At 44.1% G+C, this 21026-nt stretch overlaps 1 protein-coding gene across 3 annotated transcripts in view; it reads right to left on the bottom strand.

The window, feature by feature from the left end:
* HGSNAT (heparan-alpha-glucosaminide N-acetyltransferase) overlaps window positions 1-19551 on the bottom strand; it is a 44344-nt gene extending 24793 nt beyond the window's left edge. Inside the window, exons 1-2 of one of the 3 annotated variants that reach the window (XM_073902597.1) lie at window positions 19410-19551; window positions 3392-3507 (exon numbers count right to left, since the gene is read on the bottom strand). In XM_073902597.1, coding sequence (XP_073758698.1) covers window positions 3392-3507; window positions 19410-19536 — 243 coding nt within the window. In that variant the 5' untranslated portion in view covers window positions 19537-19551. Of the gene's footprint in view, window positions 1-3391; window positions 3508-18888; window positions 19132-19409 lie in introns of those variants that run through there. The other 2 variants (XM_025886067.2, XM_073902596.1) reach the window with 2 other exon arrangements.
* Between the last annotated feature and the right edge of the window lie 1475 nt (window positions 19552-21026).

Here is a 21026-nt window from a genome sequence, read left to right as displayed (position 1 = left end):
CCCCTGAGGAATACTGTTCGGAAGGCTAAACAGCAATTTTCTTTTTCTTTTTTTTTTCTCATTTACATCTTACTTTTATTTAGTCAGTTATAATGATTACTCATAGTTAACATTACAATACTAACCTTCCTCCAATTTCTGACATATAATAGGTACCTCTAGCTGTCTTGAAGCTATGAAATCAACACGTTTTCAATGTTTATGTTTTTCACGTGTATGTATCTTTTTTTTTTTAAAGATTTTATTTATTTGAGAAAGAGAGAGAATGAGAGACAGAGAGCACGAGAGGGAAGAGGGTCAGAGGGGGAAGGAGACCTCTGCTCAGCAGGGAGCCCGATGCAGGACTCGATCCCGGGACTCCAGGATCATGACATGAGCCGAAGGCAGTCGCTTAACCAACTGAGCCACCCAGGCGCCCTCACGTGTATGTATCTTAAGTGTTTCTACTTTAAGGGAAGAGAGATAAAGAGGAAAGGGAATTCTCAATTTAACCAGATAACTGATTTCCTTCACCTGTAAGTCCACCGTTCTCAGATATTTATTCAGTTTACAAAATACAAATTATTATAATTTGCATTCCTTTGAATGTCTGTCTCTATATTTGCTTAAAGATTTTTAAATTATCATTAATGTTCAGAATTATTAAGAGGTTATGTCTCGATAGCATTTTCAGGTTTTTAACCTTTACAGGCTCATAGTGTCTTTCCAGTTTCCGGGCTAAGGTCTTTTTTGCAATTATGGGACATTTTCTACAACTATGTTTAAGTGCAAACTCTACCACTCCTTTACTCATTTTCCTAAAACATAATTATATCCATGCTCTTTTATTTTTTTGGTAAAGATTTATTTATTTATTTATTTATTTGAAAGAGGGAGAAAGAGAGAACATGCACGCAGTGGGGAGGGGCAGAGGGAAAGAATCTCAAGCAGACTCCCGCTGAGCGTGAAGCCCTATACGGAAGTTCTCACAACCCTGAGATCATGACCTGAGCCAAAATCAAAAGAGTCCGACGCTTAACCGACTGAGCCATTCAGGTGCCCACATACTCTTTAAATAAATTAGCAATATTTTTCCTGAACTAGTCTCATGTAGCTAACTCTTCTGTTTTTTGATTCTCTGATCTGTCACCAGCATCACTGTTTTGTACCCATGATTTTACTTTTTTTTATTCTAAAGATGCTTTACTTGACCTATGGCTAACACCCTGGCAATGCACTCTTTTTTTCCCCTCAACTTGTTTTTCCATAAATTTTAGGCCATTATTATCTTTTTAGAAGACATTTTGCTCATTCTCTGAATTATCTGCAGCTTTGAAATTCAGTAATGTTTTCAGGTTTCTTTTTAAGTCCTTCTCATAGGCTGATATATCTTTTGTCTTTGCTATTTTTTTAACATTATAGATTTTCTTGGCTTCACATTACTTTATAGAGCTCTCGATGGACTTAATGAAATAAAGGAGGGATCACGTATTGCTTCATCACCTCTTCAGTTGGTACCCATACTGGGGAATCTTTTGTTTGCTTTGTAAAGCTATTTACAGTAAACAGGTCCCTATACAGACAGTCCCTGACTGACAGGGATTTGACTTATGGTTTTTCAACTTTATGACCATATGAAAGTGATATGCATTCGGTAGAAATGTACTTGGAATTCTGAATTTTCATCTTTTCCTGGGCTAGATATATGCAGCAGGACCCTCTTTCATGATGGTGGATGGTAGCGGCAAGCCAAAGCTCCCAGCCAGCCATGCAATCATGAGGGTTAACAACTGATATGCCATAGGCTAGTATAAGTATTCTGAGAGCATTTAAGGTAGGCTAGACTAAGCTATGATATTCAGTAGGTTAGGTGTTTTATTTTATTTTATTTTTTTTAAAGATTTTATTTATTTATTTGAGAGAGAGAGAGAGAGAGAGAGAGAAACAGCATGAGAGGGGAGAAGGTCAGAGGGAGAAGCAGGCTCCCCGCTGAGCCGGGAGCCCGATGCGGGACTCGATCCCAGGACTCCGGGATCATGACCTGAGCCGAAGGCAGTCACTTAACCAACTGAGCCACCCAGGCGCCCCTCAGTAGGTTAGGTGTTTTAAATGCATTTTCATCTTACAGTATTTTCAATTTACAGTGGGATGCAACCCATTGAGGGAAAACCTATATATTAAAATTGCTCCCATGGGGAAGCCTGAGTGGCTCAGTTGGTTGGGCATCTGATTTAGGCTCAGGTCATGATCTCAAGGTTGTGAGATCAAGCCCCGCCTCCAGCTCCATACTGGGTGTGGAGCCTGCTTAAGATTCTCTGCCCCTCCCCCCATTAAAAAAATTACATAAATAAAAGTTTTAAAATAAATAAATTAAATAAAAATTCCTCCTCTGAAAGCAGTACATTCTAATGCTCAATTTGGAAATAGAGAATATTTTATTTTACATAGAGGAGTAGTCTTGTACTTAAAAAGCAACAAGGTCTAGGAGTTGTACCTTCAGATAAAATAAATCCTTTATCAATAAGCAAGCAAAGGAGAAAAAAAAGGAGATGCAAAAACCAGAAAAAGACTCTTAACTATAGAAAACAAACCGATGGTTACCAGAGGGCAGATGAGTGGGGGGATGGGGGAAATAGGCGATGGGGATTAAGAGTACACTTCATGAGCACTGAGTAATGTATAGAATTGTTGAATCAGGGGCGCCTGGGTGGCTCACGGTTAAGCACCTGCCTTCGGCTCAAGTCATGATCCCGAGGTCCTGGGATCGAGCCCCACGTCTGGCTCCCTGCTCAGCGGAGAGCCTGCTTCTCCTTCTCCCTCTGCCTGCCATTCTGCCTACTTGTGCTCTCTCTCTATCTCTCTGTCAAATAAATAGATGGAATCTTTAGGAAAAAAAAAGAATTGTTGAATCACTACATTGTACACTTAAAACTAATATTAGCACTGTATGTTAACTGTATTGGAATTAAAATTTAAAACTTAATAAAAATAAATACATCCTTTCTCATCAGGAGGGCAGATCCCTGGAATAAGTGTCATACCTCAACCTGAGCCTGCCAGTTGTCCTCACTACCTTTGTCCTTGGAGAATACCCAGGTGTCTCACTCCTTCTTCCTCTGGTCCAGCAATGGGGTTATGCATCAGGCAGAGAAGTGAAATAAAACATCGTTTTCACTCATCACCAAGAACTGAGTTTTTAAAAGATGGGGAGAGGAAAAGATAAGAGACTGATGTTGCTCACTGCTAGGTATTCTCCCTGATTATCTGTCTTCTGATTCTTTCTACAGTCTATTTGTTTCCTTACCTATAAAACCGAAGTGAACATGTGAAGGGCTTCAGGTATGAGAGCATTAAGTAACATTTCAAACAGCCCCAAAGCAAACAAAATTGTGAGCATGAACATAATACCTACGTGATAACAGTGTTCGGAATTCCAGAAGACAGTCAGGTTTATTCCGCGTAGTTCATTGTGGATGAGCAGCAAAGCCTGGTCCATCTTCAGGTCTACATGCTTTTTTTTATCTAAGTCTGGTAAGAATTAGAAAAAAAAAGTTTTTAAAAAACAAAGCATCTGAAAGACACGTTAGAAACAAAGTGCACCTGTGTGAACAGCGGCTTCACAGGCGTGCTTCTCAAATGCCTGCACTCAGGGGCTCTGCAGTCTCTCGTCCCTTACTACACAACTGCACGACTATGCACACATGTGCACACGCGCACACACACACGTGCCCTTTTGCACACATGCCTCTACTACAGACAAGGATTCTGTTAACACCATTCACATCCTGTGTGTAAACGAACCATGTGGGAGTTTATGTTCATCACATGCTAAAGTGTGAGGGGCATTGAATTTACTAGTTTCACATATCTTCTATTTGACAATATGCCAATCTCATGAGCTGGTATTTTCTCCATTTTGCAGATGAAGAAATTAAGGCTCGAAAAGATTTGATCATTGCGCATGGCCAGAGTTCTGTGAAATCACTGTGTGAACCCAGTTTGTGTGGTTCCAAAGCCCGAACTTTCCTGGACCATGTTACTCCACTCTGAGTGCAGCTCGGGAGATGCCAGGATGCCCGGTCAGCAGGGCTCTGCAGGGATCTGCACACCCTTTAAAGTTGAGAAGCTCTGTCTTATATCACTTGGGTTTGACTTCTGAATCTCCTTCTGGTTTCCACAGCAGATTTCAAGTAAGAAGAGAGGATGAGCTTCAGTCTGAAGGGAGAAAGACCTGCTGCTTTGTATTCCCTAGGCTTAGAGCTCACCACTTTACTAGATGCTCTTTGGATGACCTAAAGACCACGACCATGAACATTCTAAATTTCACCTGTCGACTTGGTAGGCAAACAAAGAGAACTACTATTGGGTAAAGTGAAAGCAAAATGTTTCATTTAGACCAACATCCCCATTTATACTACTATATGAAAGAGAAATTAATTTGCCCTCTAGCTTCTAGAAGGACAGAAAAGAGAGAGGGAAAGAAAGAGATACTATTTAATAACACAATGAGACAGGTAATAATCTAGGCTCTTTTTTTTTAAGAGGGAGAAGCAGATTCCCCACTGAGCAGGAAGCCCGACACGGGGCTCGATCCCAGGATGCTGGGATCATGACCTGAGCCGAAGGCAAACATTTAACCGACTCAGCCACCTAGGCGCCCCTAATCTAGCCTCTTTTAATTTTGTAATATGAAAGCTTCCTTCAGGGCTCCCTGGAAAATCATGTGAACAGTTAATTGGTTAATTCAGGAAATTCTTCACTGTGGCCAGTCTAAATCCCTCATTTTATTTTATTTAAAGATTTTATTTATTCATTTGAGATAGAGAGAGCATGAGCAGGGAGAGAGGAAATTCCAAGGGGTTTAGCAGTCCTGTGCAAGAAACAGGGATGAAGACCAAATATATATTTCTTCATATAAACCACAGTTTCTCAAATTCTAATAGTGTGTACTTCATAGGACTGTTGGGAAGGCTACGGTTGATAATATATGTAATGTGGTTGGCGGAGAATCTGAAACAAAGCAACAGTTCAACACATGATAATTATAACGTCCAGGCCACATCCAACCAACACAGAGCTTCATCGGGGTTAGGGATACATGGTTAAATATTTTCCACCGTTGTTTCTGCTTTTTTCATGTAACTTCATTTCCAATTCCTTCCCATTGTAAGAAGTGATGCTATATACATCTAAAATTAACACGTTCTCCTTTTGACATAGTTCCTTAACTTCCAGGAGTGAAATTTTATAGCCTTTTAAATAGCTTTTGCTATGCATTGCCAAGTTCCTCTCCAATTCAGTTGTGCTGATTTATGAGGACACTGTGGTGACTTTTGCTCCCAGGTGATACAAATTACACACCTGAATGTGCACCAGGCCCCAACAGCCCTGTGAAATAGCTCCTGATGTCTCCATTTTCTGGATGAGGAATCTGAGGCCTGGAGAGGTCAAACAACTTGCCTCAAGTCACCCACCAGCCACCAGGACTTCACGCTGTGGCCAGTCTGACCAGCACCTGACCTCTGTGATCAGTCTCCTGAGGGTAAACCCTAGAAGCTAGGCCAGTGATTTTTAGCCTTTTTCTCCCTCACTTTTGAGCCTGATGTATAGAAAATATAATTTCCTTACTGCGTTAGGTTAGAAATAATGATTGGCAAGCTTGAAAATGTTTTCCAAATGTTTACCATCAGTACTTTCCTTTCATATTAATTGTTGGAATGTTCATTTATTTAACCACTTAACCCCCATTAAAAAGGAGACAGCAGGCCCAGAATGGAGTCACATATGCTGAACCCCACCCAGACCTAAGACCTACCCTAACCGCTTCTTCAGCTTTGGCCAGTAATGGGGTCTTCAACCAGGCAATATGGAACTTCCTGTCAGCATCAGGAGGTAATCTGCTGATAGACCCTTTCTGTTCCCCCCCAGGAAGGTCACCTTGCTTAAAACAATGCAGTTTGGGGGAATAATTTCCTTTTTCCTCTCCCTCTCTGCCTTTAAAAACCTTTCCTTTTCTGCTGCTCAATGAAGTTCCTTTCTACACTATTTGCTAGATAGGAAGCTGCCCCATTCATGAGTTGTTGAATAAAGCCAATTTGATCTTTAAATGTACTCAGTTGTCTTTTTATTATTTAACAGACTTGGTGGCAGCGGTGGGATTGAAGGAGACTTCCGATGACTCCAGGGAAAATGAGAAACATGGGCATGGTACCCCACAAACACTCCTGAGTTCACGGTCTCGCTCACCATGGCCAAGTGCCATGGGTAAGTTCTCTCTTGGTTCTGTGCTCTGCTCTCTGTATCAAGCCCTCGAACTAATTGCCTCTTCAGTCCACAATTCCAGGCTTTTTAAGTGGAAAACTCCAGCTCCTAATCTCATCCCAAGTTCAATGTGGAAACTGTTGGAAGCAGTGCACAGTTCCACACCATGGGGAGCCCCCAGTCTGCAACCCCCATCTGCTGGGGACTGCTGGTTCAACCCTTTCCCCAGCCCAAGACTCCACAGGGACTGCGGGTGGTGCACACAGGGCCTTCTACTGGCCATTCCACAGAAATTTCCAAACCCGGGATTTCAGTTCTGTTCTCAGATTCCACACTGGCAAGTGCCGGCATTTTAGTCTGCCGTTCTCCACTGGGAATCCTTCCCCAGATTCCATGTCTGTCGGGAGCAGGTGCAGTTCTCATTTGTTTGGAATCAGTCTACAGGCCCCATTCTTTGAGGTTTGCTGGTTCAACACTTTCCCCTGCCCCCAGTTCTTCAGTTACAGCTGACGTCCACAGTTTCAGTTCCTCAGATACTACTACTGGTTGCTGCAAATGTGCACATGATGGAAAGGTTAACTGTTCATGGGAATCAGGGAGGCCAAAAAAGCCACAAAAATTGGTAAGCACGAGTCAAGCATTTAAAAGCTGTTAAGAGTGCTCACCACTTAGCCCAAAGACACCTGAGTTAGGACGAGCTAGTCACAGAACCAGTAGGGTTGACACTAGGTCACCTGCCAACCTCAAGAAAAATTCTGTATGATGAAGTATAGCATGAAACACCACATAACCCCAGCCCCACAGCATATCCCTCTTCGGTATTAATCTGGCTAAAAAATAAATAATAAATAATAATAAAGATAAAGATAGGATCCTTAATTTCTGAAGAGTGAACTGTGCCACCATCTGGCACACTTGCTTATTTTATGCCTAAGAACTGTTGGTCCCAAAAGCTATAAATATCCACAAAAATGGCAAAATCGTACTAACGACAAGCTAGAATTACAGTGGCCATTTTGAGTAATGTTCCAATTAGATCAGCTCATTTAAGAAGTGCAGTTAAAAGTAAGGATTCCCAAATTAAACAAACAGAATGTGACACATAATTTTAATTGGTATGCAGAAGCCTCCAAAAGGTTTCAAAATGGCAAAAGAGCTCCACTAAAATGTTTATTGTAAAAGACTAATGAAAAATTAAAAACAAAAGAGGTACCTAAAACAAAAGGCTATAGAACTGAGTCAATCCCTTGCTGCTCCCCCATCCTCCTTTATGTGAGTGCTCATTCTAGTTAGCCTCTCTCTGAAGTAACTTTACATGACCATGAACAAAGTCAACCAAGTCTATGATCTTACAGGCATCCCCACATGTACCTTCAAAGGAGGGGCCCCCGTATGAGCTCCTCTCAGAGTTGGCAAGACTCAGGGATTTCCTGATAAACTGCTACATTATTCCCTTAAACAGCCAAGGGAAAACTAAAATTAAAAAACAAAACAAGAGGGATGTCTGGGTGGCTCAGCTAGTTGAGCGCTTGCCTCCGGCTCAGGTCATGATCCCAAAGTCCTGGGATGGACCCCACATCAGGTGTGGAGGTTGCTTAAGATTCTCTCTCTTCCTCTCCCACTGCTTCACCCCCACGCTTGTGCGCACACACACACACTCTCTCTCTCCCTCAAATAAAAGGAAAAAAAAAGACAAGACTAAACAGAAAACCTTCCCAAATTCCAGTAAATTTCAGAACTACAAACTCTCTGCTTTAAATCCCGTTCACAGCCTACAGACAGGATCCCGGAAAAACAGATGGAAGCTGGCTAAGTCCTTCTCTAAACTAAATGTGGGAAAGAGAAGCATTCCCACATAGGTGGGTGGACAGGTCAGTCCTTCCACATCCAGACTATAACCTGAATCTTTGAGGAATTAAAAGCAACTGTCCTTTTCTTAAAAATCTTTACAAAACTAGAAATGCACATGGTGAGGCAATTCAAAGTGAACCGATTCCTTTCACTGATCTCCAAGCCTCCCCTTGTTTATCTCAAAAGGCTTGTAAATTATTGTCCTTAGAAAACCAAAGTTCTTCTTGGAGGAACTTGCATTCTTTCGCTGTGACTTCTGAGATGAAAATATCAAAAGTACAAACTCTGTGAGGTAATTCTTATCAGAAGTATAATGAAAGGAGTAATTTAGATAAATGAAATTTAGATAAATGAAAAATCATGTATCTTCTCCACAAATATTAGTAGAAAAAACTTTAGTCATCTGAGCCAGTAACCTTAACTTATTCCATCTGCCAGAAAAAAGTTAGGAACCAACTGTTCTTTTGTAAACTAGTGAGTTCTGCATTATCCTGTCTCATGGTAAAAATTGTAAAATAAAAACTACCAGGTTTCTGCTTATATGTTAATGTCTGTCTGTCTGTCTATCTACCTATATGTGTGTATGTGTAGATGGGTGACATTTTCTACCTCTGGAAAATTGCTAAATTGCTAAAATTAATTTGTAAAATTTAACAGGCTTATAAATTAAGTATTTCTAAATCTCAGAAATCTAACAGAAACTAACTCAAATGCTTTTTCAGGTTCATATGATCTAGGAAGACATTTGGTATTAAAGATAGTTTATGTTTGTTGGTTTAAACAGATATGTCTTTAGAGTTTTCAACATTAAATACGACACTTTTATCCTAGCCAGGTTTCCTCATCAAATATGTTCATATTATCTGTTACTACATTTGTCAACAAGAGACAGTGGCTGTCTAATGTCATATTTGAGTTATGATGTTTTGTGGGTATTCTAACCATAATTGTTAAGAACGAGTAAATTGAATAGATAGAAGTAGGTAAAAAGTTGTTATGTGAACTTTTTAAGTCGTTTCCCCAAATCTTTTTGGTAACCCTGAAACCTTAAAGTTTTGCTAAATTAAGTTGAATTCACTGAATATCCAGATCATTTCCAAATAAGATAAAATGCTGTAACATTAGTTACTGAATATAGGCTTGACCACTTTTTGCTTCCTTTTACCAAAGAACTGAAGATATTTGAGTCTATTAGTAAACATGCTTCATGCCACCCTGAGAAATTTTCTACAAAAAAAGCACATTTCTAGAAGTCATGACATTTATAAGTCTGCCTGAAAGAGGACTTCAGCTGCCTCCATTTTGACCTCAAGCTTTCTGTTGGGTTCTTCTTTCCAGCTTGTCTCTTGGCTCAGGGGGAAGACTCTGACAGCAAAGCATCCTCTGCAACATCCTCCTCAAGCAATAAGGACTGCCCAGAGCCAGCAAGATACCACCCTTGATTGACTCTAAGACAGTGGTCGACCAGAACTTCACTGCCCAGCTGCAAGCACCCACCGACCTTTGCCCCATATTTTCCTTCTATAAACCTGGAAGTATTTTCGGCACTTTGGAGACAGTTTTTTTTTTTTTTTTTTTTTTTAAGCTTTTATTTATTTGACAGTGAGAGAAAGAGCACAAGTAGGCAGAGCTGCAGGCAGAGGGTGAGGGAGAAGCAGGCTCCCTGCTGAGCAAGGAGCCCGATGATGCAAGGCTCAATCCCAGGGTCCTGGGATCATGACCTGAGCCAAAGGCCGACGCCCAACCAACTGAGCCACTCAGGCGCCCCACGGAGACAGTCTTTGAGACGCTGGTCTGCTATCGTCCCCATGCTGGTCTCACTGAAATAAGTCCCTTTCTTGTTTCAACACCACTCCTCTCTCTGCCTGTGGATTCTGTCGACAGCGAGTGGCAGAAGCTGGTCTGTCCGGGACTCCCAGTGCCAGGCCCTCTTGCACCCCCTGCCCTGTTATATGCCAACTCAGAAGGCTAATGTAAAAGATAGTTCATGACTATTTACTTCCTAAAGTTCCTAAAGAACTCTAATTAATATGCAGGATCAAAGCTACGAGAAATAATAAGGGAAATATCTCCATATGCAAGAAAAGTAGGATGTGTGCTTTCACGAAAAGAAGGTATAAGGAATGGAAATGTATTTTTGTTGAAGGAAAAAAAGGAATCCTGTCCTAAAATCAGGGTGGTTTTTTAAAGAGGGAATACATAGGGCAAAATCTGATGATAAGAAAGTTGTAGAAGATTTGTGGAAAAGGAATCTTTGAAAAGGAATTTTAATGTGTAATCGGTCTAGCTAAGATTAAAATTAATCTATTTAAAAATGAGGGTTTTCTTTTTAATTCAATTAGCCAATATATAGTACATCATTAGTTTCAGATGTAGTGAGGTGTTTTTTTTTTAATCTCTACGCCAACGTGAGGCTCCGACTCATGACCCCGAGATCAAAGAGTCACATGCTCCACCTACTAAGCCAGCCAGGCGCCCCTAAAAATGAGTTGAAATATCAAAAGTACACTGGTGCAATATTAGAGTTTGGTTTTTCTCTCCATTAAAAGGACAAAGTTCTTTTAGGTTACTGGTCTGCTCTTAATAAATTATAACCAAAAGTTTTCTTCATCTTTAAAGATGTAATCTGCCTAGAAAACAAAAATTCTGTTTTGTGGGGCACCTGGGTGGCTGAGTCGGTTAAGCGTCTGCCTTCGGCTCAGGTCATGATCCCGGGGTCCTGGGATGGAGCCCCTCGTCGGGCTCCCTGCTCAGTGGGGAGCCTGCTTCTCCCTCTCCCTTTGCCTGCCTCTCTGCCTACTTGTGCTCTGTCAGAAAAATAAATAAAATCTTAAAAAAAAAAACCTTAAAAAAAATTGTTTTGTTTTTATCAGGTCTCTAGTTAGAAAAAAAAAACCAGAGTCTTTTCAATATTAAAATAGCTATGGCTTTGTGCAACTATTTGACTTTCTGTATTTGCCTATTAAGTCTTTGTTACTTGGTGAAATGGAAAACTAAGTATTGTTTCACAGTGATCTATGATCCTATTTAATGAAGTACCCAAATCTTCTGTTACCTTAACAAACTTCCCCAAAATCAAATTTTTTTAAATGAAGTCTTCTTGACCTTGAACTAGCTTTGGGTTTTCCAGACGGTCCCTTGGAATATCTCAAAGGATTTGTTCTCCTTGTAAAAGGGAAGATATTTAACTAAATAGGCTTATCTGGTATGTTAAATTACATGGGAAGCACTGTCAAACAAATGATGCTAAACCTTCTTCGATTATACTTGCAGGGATATATGTTATTAATAAAAGTGTTCCAGAAACTGTATGAAATTCCTGAAGATCCAATAGGTATTGATACAATGTTAACACTTGTCATTCTAGTTACTATATGAAAATGTACTCACAAAAATAACCAAATTGCCTTGTCAATTCCATTGTAATGAACTTTTATCAGATCTTTAACAACAGGCATTTTTAAGTCTTTTGCCATTTACAGTTACTGTTCTACTCAGATGCTTTTACAAAAGCTTCCTGCAAATGTGATTCATCTTCAGAGAAATTCATGGAAAAGAATCTGACAAGTACTCTAGACTACGGGTTTCTGATCACTTTCTGATCATGCAACTGAACTGGGTAAAAATTTCCAGAACTATGGGGTGCCTCGGTGGCTCAGTTAAGCATCAGACTCTTGGTTTCAGCCCACTTCAGGTCATGACCTCATGGGTCATGGGACTGAGCCCTTCCTTGGGCTCCTCACACAGGGGGAGTCCGCTTGAGAATCCCTCCCTCTGCCCCTCCCCCAAGTCACACGCACATGCATGCACTCTCTCTCTCTCTCTCTAAAATAAATTTTTTAAACCAAAGGGGGGCACCTGGGTGGCTAAGTCGGTTGAGCATCTGACTCTTGGTTTCAGCTCAAGTCATGATCTCAGGGTCATGAGACTGAGCCCCACATCAGGCTCCATGCTCAGTGGGGAGTCAGCTTGGAACTCTCTCCCTCTCCCTACTCAAGCACACACTCACTCTCTAAAATAAATAAATCTTAAAAAAAAAAATGAATTTCCAGAACGAGTGGAAAAACAGTAGTCAAGTAGGACAAGATTTAATAACATGGAACTAAATGAGCCAAGGAGGATGATAATGAATCTTTAGGACTTCTTGTTTAAAATGCTGCTGGTTCTCTAACGTTTTACTTTTCCAGATTTTAAGAAACCTTTTTCTCTTTTCTCTTAAGGTATCAACAAATTGGTAAGATATACCTTTGTGAGCAAAGATGAGACATTTACTTTTTCTCCCTACCTAATTCCTCCAGAATTTGAAAGCTCTTGGGTATTCTTCTCATAGCCATATTGTTATTTACAGAGATTCAGTTGAGTCTGATCCTTGTAACCAGACACCACTGGAAACCTTGGCTAAAGCTCTGACCAGTATGTCGTATTTGAGAGAGAGATGCACAGACTCAGATATGACCAAACAGCTTTAAAGAACTAAGGCTGAAGTGAAATGTTGGGACCCGGGAGCAAACAGTCAAGAAAGAATTCCTGAGACATCTTCAGTGCAAAAAGAATGGTTTTATTAAAGCATGGAACAGGACCCATGGGCAGAAAGAGCTACACTGGGTAGTGAGGAGTGACTGATTCTATCCTTTCAAGTTGGGAGTTGGTTAGGGAATAGCCCAAGTCCCGAAGGAATTTGGAAGCAAGGCTTCCAGGACCTTGATGCGCTAGCTGTTGTCAGGATAAGGTCATTTACTACTGTCTAGTAAAACCTTAGTCATGAGACTCTTCAGATGGATTATCAGTGGGCCATATGTTTAGAGGATGATTGCTAACATGTATCTTGGCAGGGCAGGTAGAGCTAAAGTAAGTTTCTAAGGGATTATGTTTAAGATTTACAGGATCCTGGAGGTGGGGCTAATGTCAAGCTAAGGTTGCCTTTTGCCTCTAGCAAAGTATAAACATTGAGGCAGTTGAGTTCCTGGAGGAAGGTCACTCTGCCTGTCCCAAGTACTTGTCAATAAGCTATAAGTTATAGGGAAGTTTAATTTTTTTCCTGTATTTCTTTTGCCTTTGTTCTCTACATCAAGGTTGACTTTGCAGAGCTAATAAAGCCTCTTGGAAAAATTGACCTAACACCTTGCTTACAAAGTTCCAGCAAAGTAGCATTAAAAAGAGCTTATATTGGGGAACCTGAGTGGCTCAGTCAGTTTAGCAGGCCACTCTTGATCTCAGTTCAGGTCTTGATCTCAGGGTCGTGAGTTCAAGTCCCACAGTGGGCTCTACACTGGGTGTGAAGCCTACTTAAAATTTAAAATATATTAATTTTAATTTTTTTTAAAAAAAGAGCTTATATGGTCCAAAAATAAATAAATATTTTTTTAAAGAGGGAGGGGGTGTCTGGGTGGTACAGTCAGTTGAGCATCCAACTCCTGGTTCTGCCTTGGGGTGTGATCTCAGGGTCATGGGATCGGGCCCCGTGCTGGGCTCCACACTCAGCGTGGAGTCTACTTGGGACTCTCTCTGCCCCTCCTCCGTTTCTCTCTCTTATAAATAAATAAATCTTTAAAAAAAATTAAAAATAAAAGAGGAGAGGGCAACTGGCTGGCTGAGTTGGTAAAGCATGTGGACTCTTGATTTTGGGGTCATGAGCTCAAGCCTCACAGCTTACTTAAAAATAAATATTTTTTTAAAAATAGAAAAAAACTATAACTAGCTTTTAAAAAGAAAGAGCTTATATGGTCAATCACTATTCTTGGTGCACTTAAGAAAATAATCAGGAAAAGTTTAATGCAAACAAATTAGTTTTGTTATTAAAATGAGGGTAATTATAGAGAGAAGAAATGTTTACCCCTTCGTCTGGATTAGATTCTAATCCTGTTAACTGTCTTTGAGGTTCTGTTGTAAGTTGGACTGGATCCTGAATTATTCTAGTTTCCTCAAAAATTTGGCTCTGACTCTCCAAACTAATGTTTCTAATTTTCTCCCAGCCTTCTGATTTGAAATCACCAAGAACAAAGACTGCCCTTGAATCTCCTTGGAAGGGACTCCAGGTCCTCCTCACCACCCAGATGGCAGCCAGACCTCAGGGACTTAAGCCCTGGAAACGCATCTCACCGCTGAAGAAGGCTCTACCTGACATGTGGTCCTACACAAGCACCGGAGACTCCAAATTAAATTGAACAGGAAGAGGAGGAGGGCACATCAAAGTAGAGTGCTTCCTCCCAAGGTGCCAGATCAAGAATGCATAGTTTTTTTTTTTAATGATTTTGTTTATTTATTTGACAGAGACAGACACAGCGAGAGAGGGAACACAAGCAGGGGGAGTGGGAGAGGGAAAAGCAGGCCTCCCAAGGAGCAGGGAGCCCCATGCGGGGCTCGATCCCAGGACCCTGGGATCATGACCTGAGCCGAAGGCAGACGCTTAACCAACTGAGCCACCCAGGCGCCCCTGTTTTGTTTTAATCTTTGTGAGATTCATAGGCCACAATTTCAAGGTTTACAGTCTTTAAGCTAGTCATTCTCTTCATTCCTTTCTGATGGTTCATGTATTAAGGAAATCATTTGCATGGTGGTTAGTGGCTGCAAACATGTATTGAGACCTTTTGAGAGAATATAACACACCAGGGAGACTACTATGATTATTACAAGCAGCATAATCCCAAGGTCTGGAGTGCATTTCAGAGACACTTGGGTCCCCAAGACCCAAACCAATCAAAATCAAAATCAACAAAGTCAGAGAAAGACCCTGTTGAAGGAGTCACCTCTGTAAGCCAGGTGGCTTGCTCAGTGATCTTATGTCCGAGTTTCAACTTCCCCAGAAGTATTAATTCAGATGCAGCAGGTTGGTCTGGCCATAGTTCAGATATCTCTTTTTTTGGCTAAAATATAACCAAGGGCTATCCTATTATTAAGAACAACTATGGACAGAGAGTCTAAGGATCTTTATTGGGCAGCTATTGTCTTAACAATGGATTTTGCAATATCTTTAAGAGTTAAGGAGAGGCCCACAGTTAGATAGACTAAGAAGCATTTATAATGATAACCACCATAGACAAAGACAAACTCTTTGGGGGCACAAATTACTTCCTGCTAAGGTGGCGCGGTTAATGGATTCATTCACAGGGATTGTTTGTATTTGCCTGTTCAAGCCAAAGGGTCAGCTAGGTTTCCTCTTAGCCTAAAATAAAAAGTTGTTCTAAATTCCACAAGTTACCCACCTTAGCAGTGGGCTGGGAGATACAGATGATGGCGTTATCTTTCCAGGCCAGTGCCAGAGTAAAGGACAGAAAAGGAGGAAGAAAGAGTTTCATGTTTAGAGTATGAAGTCTTGGGGCGCCTGGGTGGCTCAGTCGTTAAGCACCTGCCTTCAGCTCAGATCATGATCCTGGGGTCCTGGGATCGAGTCCCGTGTCATCGGGCTCCCTGCTCCACGGGGAGCCTGCTTCTCCCTCTCCCTCTGCCACTCCCCCTGCTTGTGCTCTCTGTCAAATAAATAAATAATCTTAAAAAAAAAGCAAAAACAAATCAAAAAACAAGGTGCCTATGGATACCACACAAAGGATCAATAAAATTTCATGTAAAGCTCCAAGAACCACAGGGCTGAGAGCGGTGTTAGAGTCTTATACTTTGATCACACCTCTCGGTTAAGCTGAGAGTCTGATCAAAAGGTAGAAATTGTTAAAAAGGAGACATATGGCCCCAAATGGAATCACTTATGCTACACCCCACCAAGACTTAATACCTACCCTAACTGCACCTTCACCTCCCAGAAAAGTGACCTTTAAGCAGCCAACAGAACTTCCTCGTCAGCACCAGAAGGTAATCCACTGATGGACCCCTTCCATTACCCCCTAGGAGAGCATCCTGGTCTAAAAATGCATTCTTTGCTAATAATTTCCTTTTCTCCTCTCCCTCTCTGCCTTTTAAAACCTTTCCTGCTCTGCAGCTTGAGGGAGCTCCTTTCTATCTGCTAGATGATACTGGCCGATTCATTAATTATTGAATAAAGCCAATTTGATCTTTACATTTACCCAGATGAGTTTTTGTTCTTTAACACCCCTTCCATCTTGAGGCTCTTCTTAGGATTTGTATCATTTCTTTACATAGCACAGATGTTAAGTCCTCTGTCATACCTGTCACGCCATGTTTTCAAATAGTTCTTTTTAGTTCCCCTTGTTCAGTTTTGATAGTTTTCATTTTCAAATTTATAGTCACTATTTACTGACCTTTTTTCTCTGTAATTGTTTTACATATCATCATCCCTTCATAGTTGGAATAAGTAATGCTTTTATTCATATTCCTAAGTCTTTAGTAGTGGGTTGAGTAAAGTTCTTGATTTATGCTTCAACTTCCATACGAATTTCAGACTTTAACAGGCCTTTTTTTTTTTTTTAAGATTTTATTTATTTGACAGAGAAAGACACAGCAAGAGAAGGAACACAAGCGGGGGGGAGTGGGAGAGGGAGAAGTAGGCTTCCCGCAGAGCAGGGAGCCCGATGCGGGGCTCGATGCGGAGCTCGATGCGGAGCTCGATCCCAGCACCCTGGGATCATGAACTGAGCCGAAGGCAGACGCTTAACCACTGAGCCACCCAGGCGCCCCTTTAACAGGCCTTAATAATCATCATAAGGATGCAACTCCCAAGCGATCCACTATGACATCTAAATCGAACTTGATGCTCAGTTTCAAGAAAAAGTTGCCAATTTCTGATACTGATGACCTTAGAAATACCAGGGCAACACTCAAGGAGCATTATATTCAAAACAACGATTCTCTCCTCCTCCCCTGTCTACAGTGTCCTGATGAGGACATAACCCAGATAAAATCACCTTTCAATAATGCCCGAGTAACTGGGCTGTTTGTATATTAGACTTTTATTTTGTTTCCAAATCTTTAATTTCTGGTTCTACCTCTCTGCTCATGAGTATCTTTGTGTGACAAATTTTCAAAGACATTGTCTTTTTTTTTTCTAAGTAAACTTGGGTCCTCAAATCAAACGAAAATGGAGTTCTTAGCAGGAAGTTGTCCAGCCCAAACCTGGACTCCAGGTGGCACTAAAAGCCTAGCTGTCCTCTCAGCACAGCCTCATGAAGGTTCTGGAGTAGATCACTTAAGAATATTAATATGTTATTCCTCACTCCACAGAATTACTACTTACAAACCACCTTTTTCTAAAATAAATACCGCTATTAATTGGTGCTAAAATACAAAGAAAAAGCATTGCACGAGATCTGTCCCTGACAACTTATGATTGGCCTGATTACGTAACCTCTTAGGGTCCGTTTCCTCCAATACAAAAGGGGAGTAGAGGGGACAGAGTCAGGGGTGGGGGAGGCAGTAATACAAAATGTAATCTTCTAAGATGGTTTTTCAAAATTCATTTTGTCCTTGCCCTACAAGACTCTGTTTGGGAACAGGAGCATTCTGAACTACACGCACTGACGCCCAAACCCCCCTATTCTGATACAGAAAAGGGGATGGGGGCGGGGAGAGAGGCAGGGGATAGGCAGACCTTTCCCCAAACCCTGACCAAATAGTGTTTGGTTTGTTACAGTTGACTGATCCCACAATCCCTGAACAAAGCGTCCCCTGGGGAGGAGCGGGGGACTATCATCTCCTGGGGCCCTGGAATTCCCGTTTCGGGGTCTCTAGGGGAGTATTTTTCACCATTTCCCCCGGGGTCTTGGGGGACCAGGCAAATGAGGAAAACGCCAGAGGAGCTGAGTGCCCACACTCCCAGCCCCGCAGTAGAATCACCCGCAGCAAAGACACCCCGCGCCGCCCCTCCCAGGCCAACAACCGTGTGCCGTGGCTTCCCAGCAAACCGCAGGGCGCCAGCAAACCCAGGCCTCAACTGTCCCTCGCATCACCTTAGCCGTAAAACGTGCCGAAGGGCGCTCGAGACTGGGCTTCGAGTTTCGACAACCAGCTCCTGCGATCAACACCCTCCCCGCGCCCAGCTAGCTGAGTTTTTATTCTTCGTCGGACGTTTACTCGGGAGTTCCGTGCCGGCGCGGCGGGAGCCTTTCCCCCGCGCAGCTGCGGGTCGGGGCTGCGGCGCTGCGTGCCCCGCAACCACGGCCGCCTGGCAGAGCAGCGGCCCGCGCTCCAGCTTCCCAGCTTTCCCCCCCCCGCGCACCAGGCCACAAACCAAGTCCTCTGTCCTCTTCGCGGAACGGACTTCGTTTGCGCACAAGTCCCCGCAAACAGTAAGCTCGGGGAGGACTGGACATCGGATACACCCCTCTCTTGGCCAGCCCGTCTCTTATTTAGCTTTGCATTGGGGGAGTAACAGGTCTCCCCACCGAAGGCATTCTACTGTAAGACAGAAGTCGCCTGGAGACCTAGGTGCCCTGCTCGGGGCGTGCGGGCGGCCGGGGGAAGCGGGGAGGCGCGGGGCGGCCCCTAGGTGCCCTGCTCGGCGGCTCTCCCGGCGGCTCGCGGCCCTCCCGCGTTTCCCGTCGGGGGGGCGCTTTTTGGACGTGGGGGTCGGGCCCCTCCACGGCACCAGTCCCCCAAGGCCGCGAGGCTAACCCGCGCGGTGTCTGCGCCAACACCGAGAGACTCCCGGCCCGGGGGCGCACACTACAACGCAAAGGAAACAGAAACTAGTTCCGGAGACGGGCTTTTTCCCGAGCGCTCGCACGCGGCACTGCCCCGGCCGGGAGGGGGCGGTGCGTCGCCCCGGGGGAGGGGACAGTCGCGCGGCCCGCAGCTGGCCGCGCCCCCCAGCGGAACCCGCGCGGCGGGAGCGGGGCGCAGCGGCGCGGTGTCCGCCGAGCCGCCCCGGCCGGAGCCGCGGCCCGCACTCACCTCGCGGCGGGGCGGTCTCGGCGTCGCGCTCCGGGGAGCCTCCGGGGGCCAGCAGCGCGGCGCTCAGCACCGACGCCGCCAGCAGCAGCGCGGCCAGCGCCCGGCCCGCGCCCCGCGGCCCGTTCATGCCGCCCGCCGCCGCCTCGGCCGCCGCTCCTCTGCCGCCGCCGCCGCCACCGCCGCCGTGCTCCCGGGCCCTGCGCTTCTCCGCGGCGCACGGCCGCGCGCCCGTCATCGCCTCCCTCCCGGCCGCCGTCACCGCCGCCGCCTGACTCACCCGCGGGGGCGGGGCCGCCAGCGCTGGAGGGCCGGGGGGCGGGGGGCTGCCCCGGCGTCGGGCCGGGCAGCCAGCTCGGCGCGCTGGGGGACGCGGGCACGGTGAAGAGCCGGATCCGCTCCCAGCGCGCCGTGTTCTTTGTCCCGCGGGGAGCGGCCGTCTGCGGCCCACGAGCCACGGCTCCCCGGTCTCTGGCCACTGCCCTGAGCCACAGTCTGCTCAGTTCCTGGGTCCAGTCACTCACCGTACAAACGGGCGTTCGTGTCCTCTGCCCCCAGTTCTGGAAATGCCATGGTAAGCAAGACAGGCGGAGTCCCAGCCCCCAAGGCGTTCACCCTCCAGAGGGAGAGATGCGCCGCCAAAGCCACCATGGGGTACCACCACTCTGAAGCTCGTCAGTCTCTGATACAAAGTTAGAGGCACTCCTGTATACCCGGGGAAACTCGTACGTATGAGACACATTCAGTAATGCTTGCAGCAGGGTGCTGGGGAATTTCAAAAACCTGTAAACACTCTAAACAAATGGGTAAATTGTGGCATAGTATATACAGCTGTAGAAATGATCTAGGGTTACCTGTATCAACATGGATGAGTCACAAAAACAAGGTTGAGGGCAAAATGCAAGTTGGCACAAATAACCTTTGTAATAACTGATAAAGGATAAAGCCAAGAAAAACAATACTGTATGTTGTTTAGGTATATATGCACACGTAATAAAAAGTATAGAGACATACATGGAAAGATAAACACTAAATTCAAGTAATGGTTTGGAGTAGGGAGGGAGCAAAATGTCATCACAGTGGACTTCAGGGGGCAATGTTTCATTGCTTAACTGGGGTGATAGGCATATGGGTGATCCCTATATATATATATACATATTTTAAAGATTTTATTTATTTGTCAGAGAGAGAGAGAGCACAAGCAGGGGGAGCGGTAGGCTGAGGGAGAAGGAGAAGGAGGCTCCCAGTGGATGCTTAGCCAACTGAGCCACCCAGGCGCCGGCCCCCCATATTATTTTTTTTTAAAGATTTTATTTATTTATTTGAGAGAGAGAATGAGAAAGAGAGAGCACGAGAGGGGAGAGGGTCAGAGGGAGAAGCAGACTCCCTGCCAAGCAGGGAGCCCGATGCAGCCCGATGCAGCCCGATGCAGGACTTGATCCCGGGACTCCAGGATCATGACCTGAGCCGAAGGCAGTCGCTTAACCAACTGAGCCACCCAGGCGCCCCCCCCCATATTATTTTTTTTATACTTCTCTGTATGTCTGAATTACCAATTTTTTAAAGCTACAATACAGTGCTTTGTACAATGAGTGCTATGTTGGTAGAAGAACAATATGCTAAGATAGCATTTGACAGAAGCACCTAAGCTAGTCTGGGAAGACTCCCAGGAAGACTGACATTTAAAGCAAGTTTGAGGGATGTTAACCAGGACAAGGGAGGAAGTGTTCCCAACAGAAAGAACACCCTTTGCACAGGCTCAGAGAAAGCAGGGCCCAGTGCAGGAACCCAGTGTGACTGAAGCAGAATTCTGTGACAGAGCTAGTCAACAGAATTGAGTTTGGGTGGGCGCCTGGGTGGCTCAGTCGTTAAGCGTCTGCCTTCAGCTCAGGTCAGGATCCCAGGGTCCTGGGATCGAGCCCCACATCAGGCTCCCTGCTCAGCGGGGAGCCTGCTTCTCCCTCTGCCCCTTCCCCTCCCCCTGGTTGTTCTCTCTCTTTCTCTCTCTCTTGCAAAAGTAAATAAATAAAATCTAAAAAAAAAAAAAAAGAATTTGGGCTTCTTCCTAAGGACCCTAGCAAGCTGTTGATGAGCTTTAAGGTGGAGAATAACTTTCAGGAAAATAATGGTCATGGACTGTC

This window comes from Callorhinus ursinus, unplaced genomic scaffold, assembly GCF_003265705.2.
Source record: "Callorhinus ursinus isolate GAN/ISIS: 27379988/994484 unplaced genomic scaffold, GSC_fseal_2.0 scaffold17, whole genome shotgun sequence".
Classification (NCBI taxonomy): Eukaryota; Metazoa; Chordata; class Mammalia; order Carnivora; family Otariidae; genus Callorhinus; species Callorhinus ursinus.
The sequence above is the reverse complement of the archived record's forward strand: the minus strand, read 5'-3'. Positions and strand labels throughout refer to the sequence as shown.